General features: G+C 33.5%; 3 protein-coding genes across 3 annotated transcripts; 1 reads left to right on the top strand and 2 right to left on the bottom strand.

Moving 5' to 3' along the window:
• Positions 1 to 322: 322 nt before the first annotated feature.
• Positions 323 to 1,944, bottom strand: LOC143582750 (DNA polymerase II subunit B4-like). The gene is made up of 3 exons (XM_077065243.1): positions 1,539 to 1,944; positions 760 to 878; positions 323 to 624 (listed from the first exon to the last, which is right to left on the bottom strand). Exons 1-3 carry the CDS (start codon positions 1,751 to 1,753, stop codon positions 470 to 472), a joined length of 489 nt encoding a protein of 162 aa, XP_076921358.1. The 5' UTR covers positions 1,754 to 1,944; the 3' UTR covers positions 323 to 469.
• Positions 1,945 to 3,602: 1,658 nt separating this feature from the next.
• On the top strand, positions 3,603 to 5,298 carry LOC143582756 (uncharacterized protein At2g27730, mitochondrial-like). Its single transcript, XM_077065247.1, has 3 exons — positions 3,603 to 3,756; positions 4,611 to 4,649; positions 4,882 to 5,298. The coding sequence occupies exons 1-3, from the start codon at positions 3,655 to 3,657 to the stop codon at positions 5,107 to 5,109; spliced, it is 369 nt and encodes a 122-aa protein (XP_076921362.1). The 5' UTR covers positions 3,603 to 3,654; the 3' UTR covers positions 5,110 to 5,298.
• A 2,121-nt stretch (positions 5,299 to 7,419) lies between these two features.
• LOC143582755 (protein FAF-like, chloroplastic) lies at positions 7,420 to 10,187 on the bottom strand. Its single transcript, XM_077065246.1, has 2 exons — positions 8,694 to 10,187; positions 7,420 to 8,539 (listed from the first exon to the last, which is right to left on the bottom strand). Exon 1 carries the CDS (start codon positions 9,949 to 9,951, stop codon positions 9,295 to 9,297), a length of 657 nt encoding a protein of 218 aa, XP_076921361.1. The 5' UTR covers positions 9,952 to 10,187; the 3' UTR covers positions 7,420 to 8,539; positions 8,694 to 9,294.
• Between the last annotated feature and the right edge of the window lie 3,815 nt (positions 10,188 to 14,002).

The following is a 14,002-nucleotide window of genomic DNA, read 5'->3' as shown; positions in this document are numbered from 1 at the left end:
ATGTTTTTCCCGTTACCTGACCCATCCAACCCACGCATCTTGCCTCTTCCAGAACCTTTTCCAAAATACAATTTTGCAAAGGGCCATGTTAAAGATCTCATGTTTGAAATCACACTTTATAGCTGTTTGACGCACAATTTGTTGACATGAACCATGCATGTCAAACTTCACATGTTTTAGGCAACGAAACAAAATACAAGCTTTATTTAAATAAGGATCTAAATTACTTATACGAAATTAAATCAAACAAAATGTATTTATGCTGGCGCCTCATGTTCCAACAAGCATTGTACTACTTTCATTTGTTAACAACTTCATACTTTCTACCTTCGAGAGAATCAAAATATAACCCATATTTCAACAGGAATCCATCTAGACATGATCAAACTTACCTACAAGAACTACAAATTCTTACCTCAGCAAAGCCCAAAACCAAAAGATGATTTGAGGGGCTCGGGTGGGCAAACAATCACTTTTCATCAGCAACCGTGTTTCCATCTTCATTTTCTTCACCATTTTCATGCGCTTCTCCATTCTCTGTCACAGTCTCCTCTGTTTTGCTCTTTTTGGCTTCCTTTGCTTTAGAAGAATCAGACTTTCTTTTAGCATTCTTTTGCTTGAACTCTGAAATCATGAACAAAAGCTGTTAGCAAAACAGTCTCTGCCATCAAGGTTACACAGCAACCATAAAGCTTCATACAGATCCATAATAACATAAATTCATATTAGCTACAGCATAGAGTCATCGTAATGGTTGACCTTCAAGAGAGGCTCTTAGTGGTGTAACAAATTCTTGAAACTCGATTTCTTCAAGCGCCTTGAATACATCTTCAGCATTAATTGTTTGCCTCTTCGATTCCTTGCATATGTCATTTGCTCTATAAACAATTATAATAAAACTGGATTTAAAGATCACACCAACTCACCAACATCAAACAATGCATTAATATGTCATTTGCCATATAAAGATTACAACTAAACTAGATTAATATAACCCAACAACATCACACTATACATTAATACGTCATTTGCCCTATAAAGATTGCAAAGAAACTGGATTAGAAGGTCACACCTACATCAAACTATACATCAATATGCCATTTAACCTATAAAGATTACAAAAAAACCGGATTTAAATATCAAACCAACATCAAACTATACATTAATATGTCATTTCCCCAATAAAGATTCCAACTAAACTTTCATTTGCCCTATGAAGATTACAACTAAACTAAACCTAAAGATCACACCAACATCAAACTATAAATCAACATGTCATTTAACCTATAAAGATTACAAAGTAACTGTATTAAGATATAAAATTATACATACATTAATATGTTGTCAATTGCCCTAAAAAGATTACAGTGAAACTGTATTGACTGGAATCTAAACCTTATTTTCCCAAATTAAATAACTGAAATCAACTATAACACTAAAAATTAGCCTGTTTGAACTCAGGAATGATGGATTCAACTAAATATTGGAGTTCAATTAGTTACAAAATCATATAAAAAACAAATAGAATGATTACTGACGTGGCAGAGAGGTAATGGATAAAGATTCTGGCACTCTCGGAGAAGGCTGAGAGAGAGTCCTTTTGGATTTGAATATCCGAACCGTCTTTTGACAACTGAGACAGTTTATCCTTCACTAGCCTCTTCACTATTGCCTTCGGCAGCTCCTCCGCCTCTGCTACCACTTTCTCCACCGCCGTCACCGGCGCCGGCGTAGTCGTTGTAGGCGCCTCCATGGTACTTCTTCTTCGTCTCGATCTAAGTGAGCAGTGTGTATTGGCTCTGATTGATTTGTGAGTCTAGGGTTTCTTTCCCGCCATTCTTCAGAAAAGGGGTTTTTTATATGTAAATGCCAGGAATTAAAACTAGATGCGAATTCGGTAGGTTTCGGTTGATTTTGTTACAATAATGACAATGAAGCTAATCAATATATTAGTAAGCGTTTGTAATACTATTGACAATTGTATAGCCTATAATAAAATAATCATATTTAAAACGGCATGTTGTTGGTTGGTAAAACTCGCGCAGTGTGACTACGAGTTAAAGTGAATTCGGTTGGTATCATGTTACAATACCGGAACTAAACAAAAAAAAAAATAAAAACAAATCTGGCAATGCCAAGATACAACAAATCAACATATTTCAAACAAAAAAGTGCGCTACGGTAGCGAATCAACATGAAATCAGTCAGCATTGACGGTACTGACACTAAATCGTAAACATAAATTAGCAAGAATAAAAAAATTACTTGAAAAAAATACTTTCTAAGAACAAAACAATTTATATAAAAAAACTAAGTAACGTGGCCACATGAGACCAATCAAGCTTGGTTCTTCATTTGTGACGTCGACGTCTTAAATTAATCAAATATATAGTGTAAATATTTTGTGTGTTTCTGATTTTGGATTTATATCCTTTGGAGTATTGTCTATTTAAACCTTATAAAAGAAGTCAAACATATACGTTATATATACATCAAAACCATAATCACACATACAAACGTATAAAGTAATATCCAAACACACATATAATGAGAACCTAAATCCAAAAAGAGTGAAGAGATGGGATATGGTGATAGTCTAGACACGTGAAAGGTGAACCCACTCATACGTTCTTTAATCAATCCGCACATGTCCAAGACATATCCAAGAAGCATGTGCTATGCATCGAGTTATTATTTCGGTTTTGATTAGTCTGGGTTGGGTTATTCGAGTTTTGTGTATGATAGTTACTGATCTGTATCACAATCAAGGTTGGCGTGTTCGGTTATCGGGTCGCGTAGCTCGTGTAATCCAGATTTGGACATATTTGTTGATTATAACTTTTTTTCTTGGTTTACGTACATAACTACATACTACACTTTTGGTCCAAAAGATTCCAACCTACACGTTGTTCAGAAAGTTAATATAATTCAAGATAAGAACATAACCCTCATAATATCTCGAAAGCTAACGCACATTCACGAATTTTTGATAACATGCTAAAGATTATTCCGGTATAGCCCGGGTTAATTAGTCTTCGGGTATTTCAGTTTGGGTTATTTGGTTTATAACGTTCAAAGGGTTAACCGATACCTGGCCTTAATAACAATTGGTTTTATCTATTTTCAGGTAACAGGTGTGTTCGAATCAGATTAACTGGGTACGAGTAAAATCGAGTGGCCTAAAAATGACTAAAAATTAAGTGCATAAAGGATGCGTTTTACTTTTGTGTTTTATTTGCTACTATTTGGATTTTGGATGGTGCAGAAAATAAGCCCAAATATATTACGGCCCAACACAAACTTCAGCTTTAATTCATGTACGCAACTGTTTAACTTGTTCTATTCATTAATATTAATATTTTGACGATCGCCACAGATTCATCGTTTTATTTACCGTCGAATCGGTTAAATTTGTATGCGTGCTTCATTTTGTTCAATCCGTTTTGATTCGAACAGTTCTGTTACGAATTTGCTGATCATACGCCTGTAGTATGTGTTTTACCATTTTTATATTTGTTAAAAGACTTGGTAACGATGAATTATGACATTATTATACTGTTCTAGTTTGTAAAAACTTTGTTATATAAGTATATGACCTCTGATGGACTATGATAATCATTTTGAAGTTTAAGGTGAAAGCAAGTAAAGATAACAATGGCAACAAGACAAGCATTCCGATATGTGTCACGCAGGTTCTCAAGCAGTGGCAAAGTCCTTAGCGAGGAGGAAAAGGCTGCAGAGAATGTCTATATCAAGGTAAATCATAAGAAAATTATATCATACAACTTTGAACTAAAAAGTTAGAAACAAAAGGCATTCCAAGATTCCCTATGTGCAATATAAATATAGATTACTAAGTTTTAAATGTTGAATACTTGCATACAGAGTAGCTTTCGGTTAATATGTAGTGTTAAGCACTTGTTGCTCGCTTTCTTTGTGTATATAAAGGATAGCTTGTATTCTTGTACGTATATGATAAACGATTTCTTTAAGCTTCTATATAGTACCCTTTTTCCTAGTCATACAATGCGGACAAATTAAAATTTTCCTTGTAATTATTTTAGCCATTCACTGCTTGGTTTAAAAAAGCATGAGGCGCTTTGAGCCCTTTTGGTCCCAAAAGGCATGGTGCTTGCACAACCAAAGAAGTTTTATTTACAACTAGAAATTGCATCTCTCTCATTTGTTTTACATGTAATCATATTTATCAGGTAAACCTTTAATAAATTTTTAATCCCTAGGTTGCTTTTACATGTAAACCTTCTATACAGCCTAACTTTGACCTGTTTTGACCTAGAACTATACAAGGCACAAGGCGCTCCTCTTTGCTCTTGATGCAACCAAGATTTACTAGAAACATTCATGAATAAAGTTAATAGAAAAGTAAATTGATTGAAAGTATCATTTAGTAGGATGTTATATATCACCGTCTCCACACTTGCCCTATGTATGCTTTCTCATATTATGTCGGTTTTATATCATCTTTTTTCTATGCTTATGGCAACTGACTTTGTGCTTATTAATATATTATTTTTGCTTGCACTGCACCAACTATAATATCATTATTGTTTTTATTGATTTTTAATCTTTCTTTTTTCTTGAATCTGTAGAAAGTTGAGCAAGAGAAGTTGGCAAAGCTTGCACGCCAGGTTGCTTTCCTTCAATGCATCTACTCTTAAAATTTAGAGGCGACTGTTTTAAAATTGAGTGATATTTTCAAAAAAGACAATGCTAAAATGGATCAGACGGGTTAAACATATAAACTCAAAAGTGTATTTAAAATGCATATAACCTTTTAACCCACTTTATTTAAAACAATTAGATTATCAACTCAATGATGTTGATTTTGTAGCCATACTCAACACATTGATAAATTTACAGGGTCAAAAAGCTGAAGGTTCATCAGCAAGCTCAGGTGGTTCGGGTTCAGGTGCCGGTTCAGCAAGCGAGTCAACCGCATCAACTTCTTCCGCAGCTGGAGTATCAACAGACAAGAACAAAAACTATGCGATTGTAGCTGGCGTGTTGGCTGGTCTTGGTGTTGTTGGATGGATCTACAAGTCAAAGGAGAAGAAAACCGAGGACCTCCATGAACGAAGACTTGTGTGAAAATGAGAGATATTGGTATGTGAATTGTTTCTAAGTATCTCTTGATCTTCTGTGTTGGTTTAATATGAAAAATAAGAATCACCTGGTTTGTATGGTGCTGTATTGATGACCTTGTTCCTGTCCTTGATCCTTATAGACCTGGATTTCTTTAGTACAGAGTTAACTGAAACGTGTTTTCGTTGTTTATAGGTTTGTGTTGTGTTGCATTACTTTCGTGTAGATGTGGTAAAAAAGCGGATGGGTTTAAGCGCCTTAACTATTTCAGTTGACATATACAAAGTACCTATAAAGTGTAAACAAAAATAATCTTAATAGGATAACTAAACTTGTTTTGCCCGCCTTCTTTTGTACGTTCACTAACCATAATAGCTTAAACACACTTGCAAATGTGAGACGTTTTTTGATAATTATAAACACGTATACTCCTAAGGTTAAATATCTAAAAATGTTACGAACACAAAGATGAATGGATGATATACATAGTTAAAAAAAACACCAAAAGTACCTCAACTTTATTATTATTCGTATTGAACCCTCCAAAAAGCTTGAGATGGCACTTGGGGTCACCCCATCTCCATGTTCACCACAAACACTACCCGTCTCGCGGACTCTTGAGCCCTCACTCACACTTCCCATGAAGTAGTGTAAGACTATAAGTTAATTGTCCTGTTTCCCTTTTATTGTTTACTCAGTTTATTGCTTCAGTAATTAAGGATTAAATGGGTGGTTATTTTATAATGTTCTTGCATTTTAGATTTAACTATTTGTAAGCTTATAAAGACCTTTGAGAGTTTTGAGTTTTTCAATGATCCAGCAATGATCCAGCAAATATATGATCCAAATCTTGTTTTCTTTATTATCTAGAAGCTTAGCCCTTTTAAATCAGCTTATGAAGCTGCCTTATGGTCGCTAATCTTGGGCAACAAGTCTGATCTGGTTTTGATTTCAAAACATCGTTACACGAAATGAAACATAACCCACATCCGAAAAGCTTGGGCAACAATGAAGGCATGGATCGACATGGCATGGTGATGTGTAAATTGAGATTTGCGTGTAAATCGGTGTTTGTGTGTAAACTAAAGGGCTTCTACCCTAGTGGTATCAATGTTTGTGTACAATGGTGTCCCTCTTGTATGGTTAATGATTAATTAGATATAAGGTGTGTGCATTAGCTATTCTAAAATATGTGTTTATTTTATATTTAGCTTTTTTTTTTTCTTTTTAACAATATAGGTGTTAGGGGTATATGAAGATTGATGGATGATGAAATGGATCAATGGAGTTGACAACATAAAGTTAATGAGTTTATGAAGATTTATGCATATTTAAAGGGGTGTATGGAGATCAATGGAGAATTTATTTTTTCATTTTTTAATGCAAAACTAAATTTATATGTTTAAGAACACAAAAATAGTAAATCAAAAGATATATAAAGACATAAATTTCATTAATTAGTTTTTTTTTAAATAATACATTTTAATTAAAAATACATTAATATAAATAAACTAGTCTTCGTCATAACCGGGGATGTTTAGACTGAAGATGTTGTCAGGGTAGATATATTGGTGACCTTGTTTCTGTCCTTTTAGGACCTGGATTATTGTTTTATTAGTACAAGAGCTAAGCGAAACGTGGTTTCGTTGTTTATATGTTTGTTTGTGTTGCATTACTTTTGTGTAGATATGGTAAAACGGATGGGTCTAAGCGTCTTAAGTCTTAACTAATGCAGTTGACATATTAAAACAAAGTCTATAAACAAAGAAATCTTATAGCCTATAGGATAACTAAACTCGTTTTGCCCGCCTAAGTTTAAATATTTTGTTAGGGTCTTTTCAAGTCATACTGGTTAGAGTTATATACTTATATTGAGTCACGTTAATGAGTTATGGTTTAGTTTTACAGATTTTGATTGTCAAGGTCAACAATCGTTTGACTGCAAATACAGTTTCATGTTATTGAAACTTTAGTAGCTAATATTGAATTAATAATAGTTTTTGTTTTTTGAACGACAAATTTCTTTTACCCACCGAAACTCAAACCCAAGACCTTTAGGTGCTAAATTGTCCGTTTTTGTAAATAAGAGGTTAACAATTTAACAACCAATTAGGAAAGTTAAGTTATTAATTCTCTCATTTGCACTTGAGCTAGAATTGTACATTTTCGGTTTTTCCTCAAACTTGGAACCGGTTTCGGTTTGGATTGACAAACATCACAAGCGGTTTGGATTGGAACCAGTTTGAAAAGGTCAAAAGATCGAGTTTGACCGATTTGAAACTGGTTTTGACTAGTTCGAGTCGGGTTTGAACGTAGCGGAGTGGAACCGGTTTCAACATATAGGATTACGACCTGATTTCAGCTCTAATATTCGGATTGGTTCCTAACCGGTTCCTACCAAAGAGGTTTTAGTTGCGGAACCCTTTTTTTCACCTCTAACATGCGAGCTTGAATTGAATGAGAAGTAGTTAAAGGACTTGAATTGATCACCAAATATCACTTACATGTCTCTAAATTCTCTTTCCAAACTTACCCAACATCTCTTGAAATTATCTCTAAAATTCGACCATAACATTAAGCGAACAGAGAAGAACACAAATTACAAACGATAAACAAGTTAGTAGACAAGTAGATTAATTTTGAGATAATTTACGAGAGGTTTGTGGAGGCGTATTGTCTTAAAAAGGCCACTACTTATTATACTACTTGTGCTTCAAAATGAAGTACCTAGATTCATTGATATTAATGGTAAAAGCGTAAGTAAAAAACACATGTTAACCGAAACACATTAAGAATGAAATCAGAATCTAGCTAACACAAATATGCTAAACCAAACACATTATGAAATGAAAGTTGTATTCTAGTTTCATCGAATTTCATGACCCAAACACACCCTTAGGCTCTTCATGTTTAAGTCTTGGTTTCTCTAAGCTATTGAAAATTCTTCGGAAATATGTTGTTTTATATTTATTCGAGATGTAATCATGGAAAAGGAAGCTAATTACTAGATAGCTATCATAACAGAATACACCCGTACTGAAAGTAACAATTAACAACCATCGCTACCACCGGTCCTCCACCACCAATATCCAATGATGTTGTTCCTATCAATCAATATAACTTTAAAAATTGGTCCTGAAGCAGAACCTATTCACATGACAACTTTGTGGCACATATTAGAACTTTGCAGCCAAAATCGTATGTTTTTCTAATGGGCAATGGAATATCCCCATACTATTCTAAAACATGGACTGGACCACAAGCAAGTTGCAACAAAAAGTCCATTTTCCCACTTAGATCCTTGTGGATGAAACCGAATCAAAACTAGTGTACAGTGTTAAGACTTAAGACTTAAGATGTTCCAACCTTTGACTTAGATCTTTAATGTATCTATTTTGTTTTTATGGAATAACTGGTTTAATATAAGCCGTTGGATCTTTTGTGGAATTAGGTTAATTGTTTAAGAACTACACTGGTATTTCTACGTTTTCTTGGAATTTTTTGTACTTCTAGGTAGTTTACCGCCCTATAAGCAAACACAACAAGTTCGTTTGGGTGGAAAGTGAATGCCATTGAGTTAGTCATCAAACTAATTAGCTAATATGAAAAGGTTTGATATAGGACATCATGAATTTGTTGAAGTTTACATTGTGCAACAATTAAAATAGATTATATGAGAAGTACAAGACAATATAATATTTTGATTAATTTGTCCTTATAAAAAGGGACTCAATAATAATGATATTTCTCCCTTCATATAATTTATACACACTTAGGTACTTACATATGCTCGTATCACATACATACTAGGTACATACATTTCCTTATTATTCTTCGTATACGATATACTAATTTGACTGTTGGAATAATACTCGTAGAGCCGAGACTTGTGGACTTTCTGCCGGGTTATTCAATTGTAGTGTCACAACCTTCAGAAGACGATAAACGACACAACATCACCACTGAGACCATTATGAACCAAAGAAGATGCATGTCTCCCCCTTTATGTTTTGCAGAGATCTAATTAGCACTAACGTACCACGCGTATTTTTGTAGCAACACATTATTTCTAGAATCAAACATGCTTGAATTTACAATGTAAGACTACTCAACAGATGATAATATTTCACAAGTTTGTACGAGTAAAACTCGTAAACATGTGATTATTATTCACAAATACACACTTTCCACCTATGTTGAGGTGATTGTAATCTCAGGCTTTCTTGTAGTACCATAATCACCTTCAAAATCAACCTTGAGGTGTTCATCATCATCCTCTTCGTCATCGTCGCCATCATCATCTTCATATAATGATTTATCATCCGACTGAATAAATTGCAGCTTCAACCGTCCATCTTCTCGAAACGCATGCAACAATTCTTGTGTCGGGATTCTTACCTCCTTAAGAATAAACCGACCATTGCTCCGATATGATTTAAGGCATGTCCATGGCTTACCACTCAATCCGATAGACGAAATTGGCGGTGGAAACTCCATTAACCCTTTCATCCTCGCCCTCTTCAACTCACAAGACAAAATCTCCGATATTGTTACTGATACCGATACTGCATGCTTTTCTATTGCATCAAAACAAGGATCATCATGATGATCATCAACATATTGTTCATCTCCTTCATCTTCCAAATGTTCTACATCAATGAAGCTCTCGAATCCAAGGCCTTCGGTGCACATGGACAAGCTTTCGGCATTCATGCATGGATGATGCTTTGATTGCATGGTGGAGAAGTAACCATTGGATTGAATTGAATCATGTTTCCTCTCCATGAAATTACTTGCTATTAATGAGTGATCAAAGATATGATGAAGGCTTCTTCCACAGGGAACCATGTTTTTGTGTTATCCTTTTTGAGATGATGATTGTGTGAACAACACAAGTAGGAATGAATACAGATAAGATCTCCTAGATAGAAGGTCCAGAGGTGAGGTGGGGTGCATTTGATAAAGTCAAGGTCCATAATATGAGGATGGGCCAATGGGTGCATTTGATAAAGTTAAGGTTTAAAGCATGTTTTATTGTGTGGTGTTTAATAAAAGTGTAACGTGTTTTTTGTTTCTTGGAACTGAATTAGTAACTCATAAGTGATCCTAACTAGTCATGTATTTATTAAACGGTATAAGCCTTTTTAATATGTTATTAACAGTTTTATTATGCAGTTAGTGTGAATGTGTGGTTAAACATATTATATGGATTTTATGAGTTGCCTTAACGAATTGAGTAAAAAGTAGTTTCAAAAAAATGGAGTGAGAGAGAAAAATTAATTAAGGACGGGCTGACCGCACACGAACAGTTTCGAGAGTGAAATAAAGCAATGGCGTTGGTCCCCATAATTTTTGAAATATTGTACGTGAGGTGAATAGGGATTGGGCCGGCTTGAAAGAGTTTTGAGATGTTAATGTATGGTCATTGGTGAACTTTATAAAACTTATCTAGAGCTTATGAATCTTTAGTTCTTTAGTCTGGGATGTTGGTAACCAAAGACGATTTAGAATAAACCTATTAAGAACACAAGATGATTAACAAACTTGACAATTGTATTGAATAACAAACGTCGATGCATGATTACAATATGTATAACATCCTAACTCCTATTTATACACTAACTTGCAGATCAGTTACCTAACACAATTGCATATTACATATATATTATACCACCTCCTAGTATTTAATTACAACGACACTAAGACCCATGTAATTTAATTTAATCCTTCATCCATCAACTAAATATTATAAGGTCTTCAAGACTCGATTTGTCTTCGCAATAGTGTTGGTTCTTCATCAGACATGAGATGAGCCTTTTACAAAGAATAAATATATTATATATTTATTAATATGATCATCATTATCATTTATATTATGATAGATTAAAATTATTAATATACTTTATTATATATTAACTTGGTAATTGTTGATGGGCCATATTACCCTTATTAGCTAATAAATGGTTTCCCCTCGAATCGGATGTATATATAAAGAGAATAAATTAACATCATAATTTAATTTCACATACAATTTATGCGTCTCTTCTCTTTTAATTCGGGTTCCTCTCAAAAACCCTAACATCATCTTTAACTATACATCTTAAATGGGAACTCGATCAAGATGACAAACATGTCGACTACATCATACTCTGTTACGGTTTCTACACTCCATGAAGTAACATGTACACACATAATTATAGGTTTATCATATTATCATGTTTTTTCATTACTAACATGATGAACTGATTAACAGCCTCTTAGTTCTTTTTTCACTCTCCTTATCCTTCCATTTGTTGCATGCGTATGCAAAATGATTGTATTCACATATTCTCAAAAGCTTATGACATGTACACGATCACCTGTGTTTAAATATGTTCTTTATTTTGAATAGTTAAATACACATTGTTTTTTCAAAGCGTGGCAGTCAAATGTGTTTAAACTTTGTTGCCAATCTAAAAGTAGATATGCTTGTGAAAATGCATAAGATTTCATTGTAATAATAATTTTGGGATTGCTAGGTTGACTTTGATAGTTTGGCTTTATTTTGAAAATCTTTATGTGAATTTGTTGACTTATATATCAAAGATTGATGACTTCCAACATAAACGTAATGACTTTTCTTTTTTGATTTTATGATATTTGTTAAGTTAATCTATTAACAGGTTGACGTTGTTTGTTTGTTGATTGCAACGATAAATGACGATTTGTAGAGTAAAAAAGAATTGGCTACGCTTCTTTCTATGAAAATCTAGCTACAAGATAGGTTGAAATAATCTTGCATTACAGAATGTGAGTATTGCTGTTTTTAGGCTTTGGTTTATTACTTACATTTGATGCATGCAGATTTAAAGTACTTTGATTTATCTCAGAAACATTTTTAATTAAATTGTTATGCTTGACCAGCTTTTAATTATTATGTGTAATAGCAAATTTGTGAATTGTGACTTTAAAATGGGTGGGTTTTATTTTCAGCTTTGGAAGTCTTCTCAGTTGGAGAGGGTCTATTATGGAAAGATGCATGCTTAGATGAGGTAATTATCAATCTTTTCAAGATTTTTTATTATATGTACCAGACGGAAGTAAAGAATATCATGATTCAATTTTTATAGTTTTTATAGATTTTTGGGCTACAACGCCATAGCTCCTTTGATGACCTTGTAAACATACTTCTACAGCCTAGCACCATAATCAATAGTAAAAAAAGACCAGATACTGCTTTATGGTAGAAGAAACGCATACGCATACGCATACGCATACGCAAAGTGAGATGGTCCTCAGGACGTATCAGTGCAGTGGCGGATCTAGACATAAATCTCAGGGGTAGCGTTCAAAATTTTTTTTATCATAATTCGTACAATGTAAACGAAGCAAAAGTAGAAACATGCTAATAAATATAATTAAACGCATGGGTGTAAATTTCTCCTCTTCGGTTTTTGAAAGTTTGAAATTGAGCCATTACACCTTATTTTTTTATTTTATCAAGCGTTTATTTTTTGACTGCACAAATTAAGCATTGTTCTAATACTCATTACCCATTTGTTTGCGCAAATATGCATTGATAGGCTTCATTTTAGAAAAACATATTTCAACAGTTGCGGTTGCAATCGATAAAACCAACACTTGCTTCAATATTCGATAAACCAAAGGAAAAGTGGCGTGCTTTCCGGTTTTCACCATTACATGAACACAGTCACACATTCAATTCAACTTTGCAAATTTATCATCCTCCTTTAAAATGTGATAAAATGTCGTACGATCATCTAAAATACACCCTCTTTTCATTACTAAAATCATTCGGATACATCTCCGAAAAGACCACTGTCTTAGATATATCAAACTTGAAAAACGAATCTCATAAATTTAAACTGGACAAATTTTCTAACAAACTTGTTGAGACCTCATTGAATCTATTTCCAAGTTCTTGAATTTGAATATCCAAACCTGTATTAAAAGCTTCAACCTCAAAATGATGATTTTGTTAAGCGTGTTTCCGTTTGATGTTTCTCGTTCAAACGAAAGAAAAAATGGCTAATGGTTTTTATTTGTTTTGGGCTATAAACTTTGTTTAGCCTTTATTTGATTTAAACTTTTAAAAAATGATGAATATGTTGAGCCTATTTTTGTATGAGCATGTTTTTGTTTGATGTCTCTCGTTCAAATGAAAGAAGAAGAAAAAAAATTAATGTTTTTTATTTGCTTGGGGCTATCAATTTTATTTGATTTGAACTTTTAAGTTGGCTGGGGTTAAACAAATAGGGGTAACATAATATTTTTTTCAGAGGTAACGAAATACAAAAACCGACCCAAAATGGAAAATGTGACATTCGTCAATTTCGGGTTTCGTTTGTATTCATTTATCATGTAAACCGACCCAATTTCTAAACCAAAGCTTATGATATAATCAAAATGATGGATTTTATGTTACAATATTGTTTTACACTTGTTGGGTCTTTGAGAACATTCTTTTTGGTCCTTAAAACTCCTTAAAATGACTTAAACCTAACTTTGGGTACTATTATTGTCATTTACCAAAAACTTGTTTGACCATTTCAACCATCACATGCATCTTTACCCTATTTGTATGAACCATACTCTTACCATTATAAAAGCAAGGCTCCATACACCATTTTGGTTGTTCATCTTCTCCAAAATCTCTTTCAAATCCAAGTATTCATCTTCAACATTTTGTTATTTTGATTTCTTAAGGTCAACTAACTATAGTCTTTCATTTTAACTTGTTCATCTAATATTACTAACACTTGAATATGGTGGTAAAACATATATATAATACACACCCCTTGTTTCCTTTATTTGTTACTTCATCGACTCCGGTTGGTTAAGTTTCGAATGTCATAAGGCATGGCTTTATGGAGGACTTCGTGTTCTTGATATATATATA

Source organism: Bidens hawaiensis, unplaced genomic scaffold (assembly GCF_021521415.1).
Source record: "Bidens hawaiensis isolate Kalapana, Puna unplaced genomic scaffold, B.hawaiensis_p1.1 tig00031919_1, whole genome shotgun sequence".
NCBI lineage: Eukaryota > Viridiplantae > Streptophyta > Magnoliopsida > Asterales > Asteraceae > Bidens > Bidens hawaiensis.
Note: the sequence above shows the minus strand (reverse complement) of the source record. Positions and strands in the feature narration are given on the sequence as shown.

Bases quoted from the DNA above. Each gene is read 5' to 3' on its own strand.
- LOC143582750 (XM_077065243.1), bottom strand. From the start codon at position 1,753: ATGGAGGCGCCTACAACGACTACGCCGGCGCCGGTGACGGCGGTGGAG. The intron at 879-1,538 runs GTCAGTAATCAT...AATTGTTTATAG, and splicing joins ATCCATTACCTCTCTGCCAC to AGCAAATGACATATGCAAGG. The intron at 625-759 runs GTCAACCATTAC...TCATGATTTCAG, and splicing joins ACTAAGAGCCTCTCTTGAAG to AGTTCAAGCAAAAGAATGCT.
- LOC143582756 (XM_077065247.1), top strand. From the start codon at position 3,655: ATGGCAACAAGACAAGCATTCCGATATGTGTCACGCAGGTTCTCAAGC. The intron at 3,757-4,610 runs GTAAATCATAAG...TTGAATCTGTAG, and splicing joins CAGAGAATGTCTATATCAAG to AAAGTTGAGCAAGAGAAGTT. The intron at 4,650-4,881 runs GTTGCTTTCCTT...ATAAATTTACAG, and splicing joins TGGCAAAGCTTGCACGCCAG to GGTCAAAAAGCTGAAGGTTC.
- LOC143582755 (XM_077065246.1), bottom strand. From the start codon at position 9,951: ATGGTTCCCTGTGGAAGAAGCCTTCATCATATCTTTGATCACTCATTA.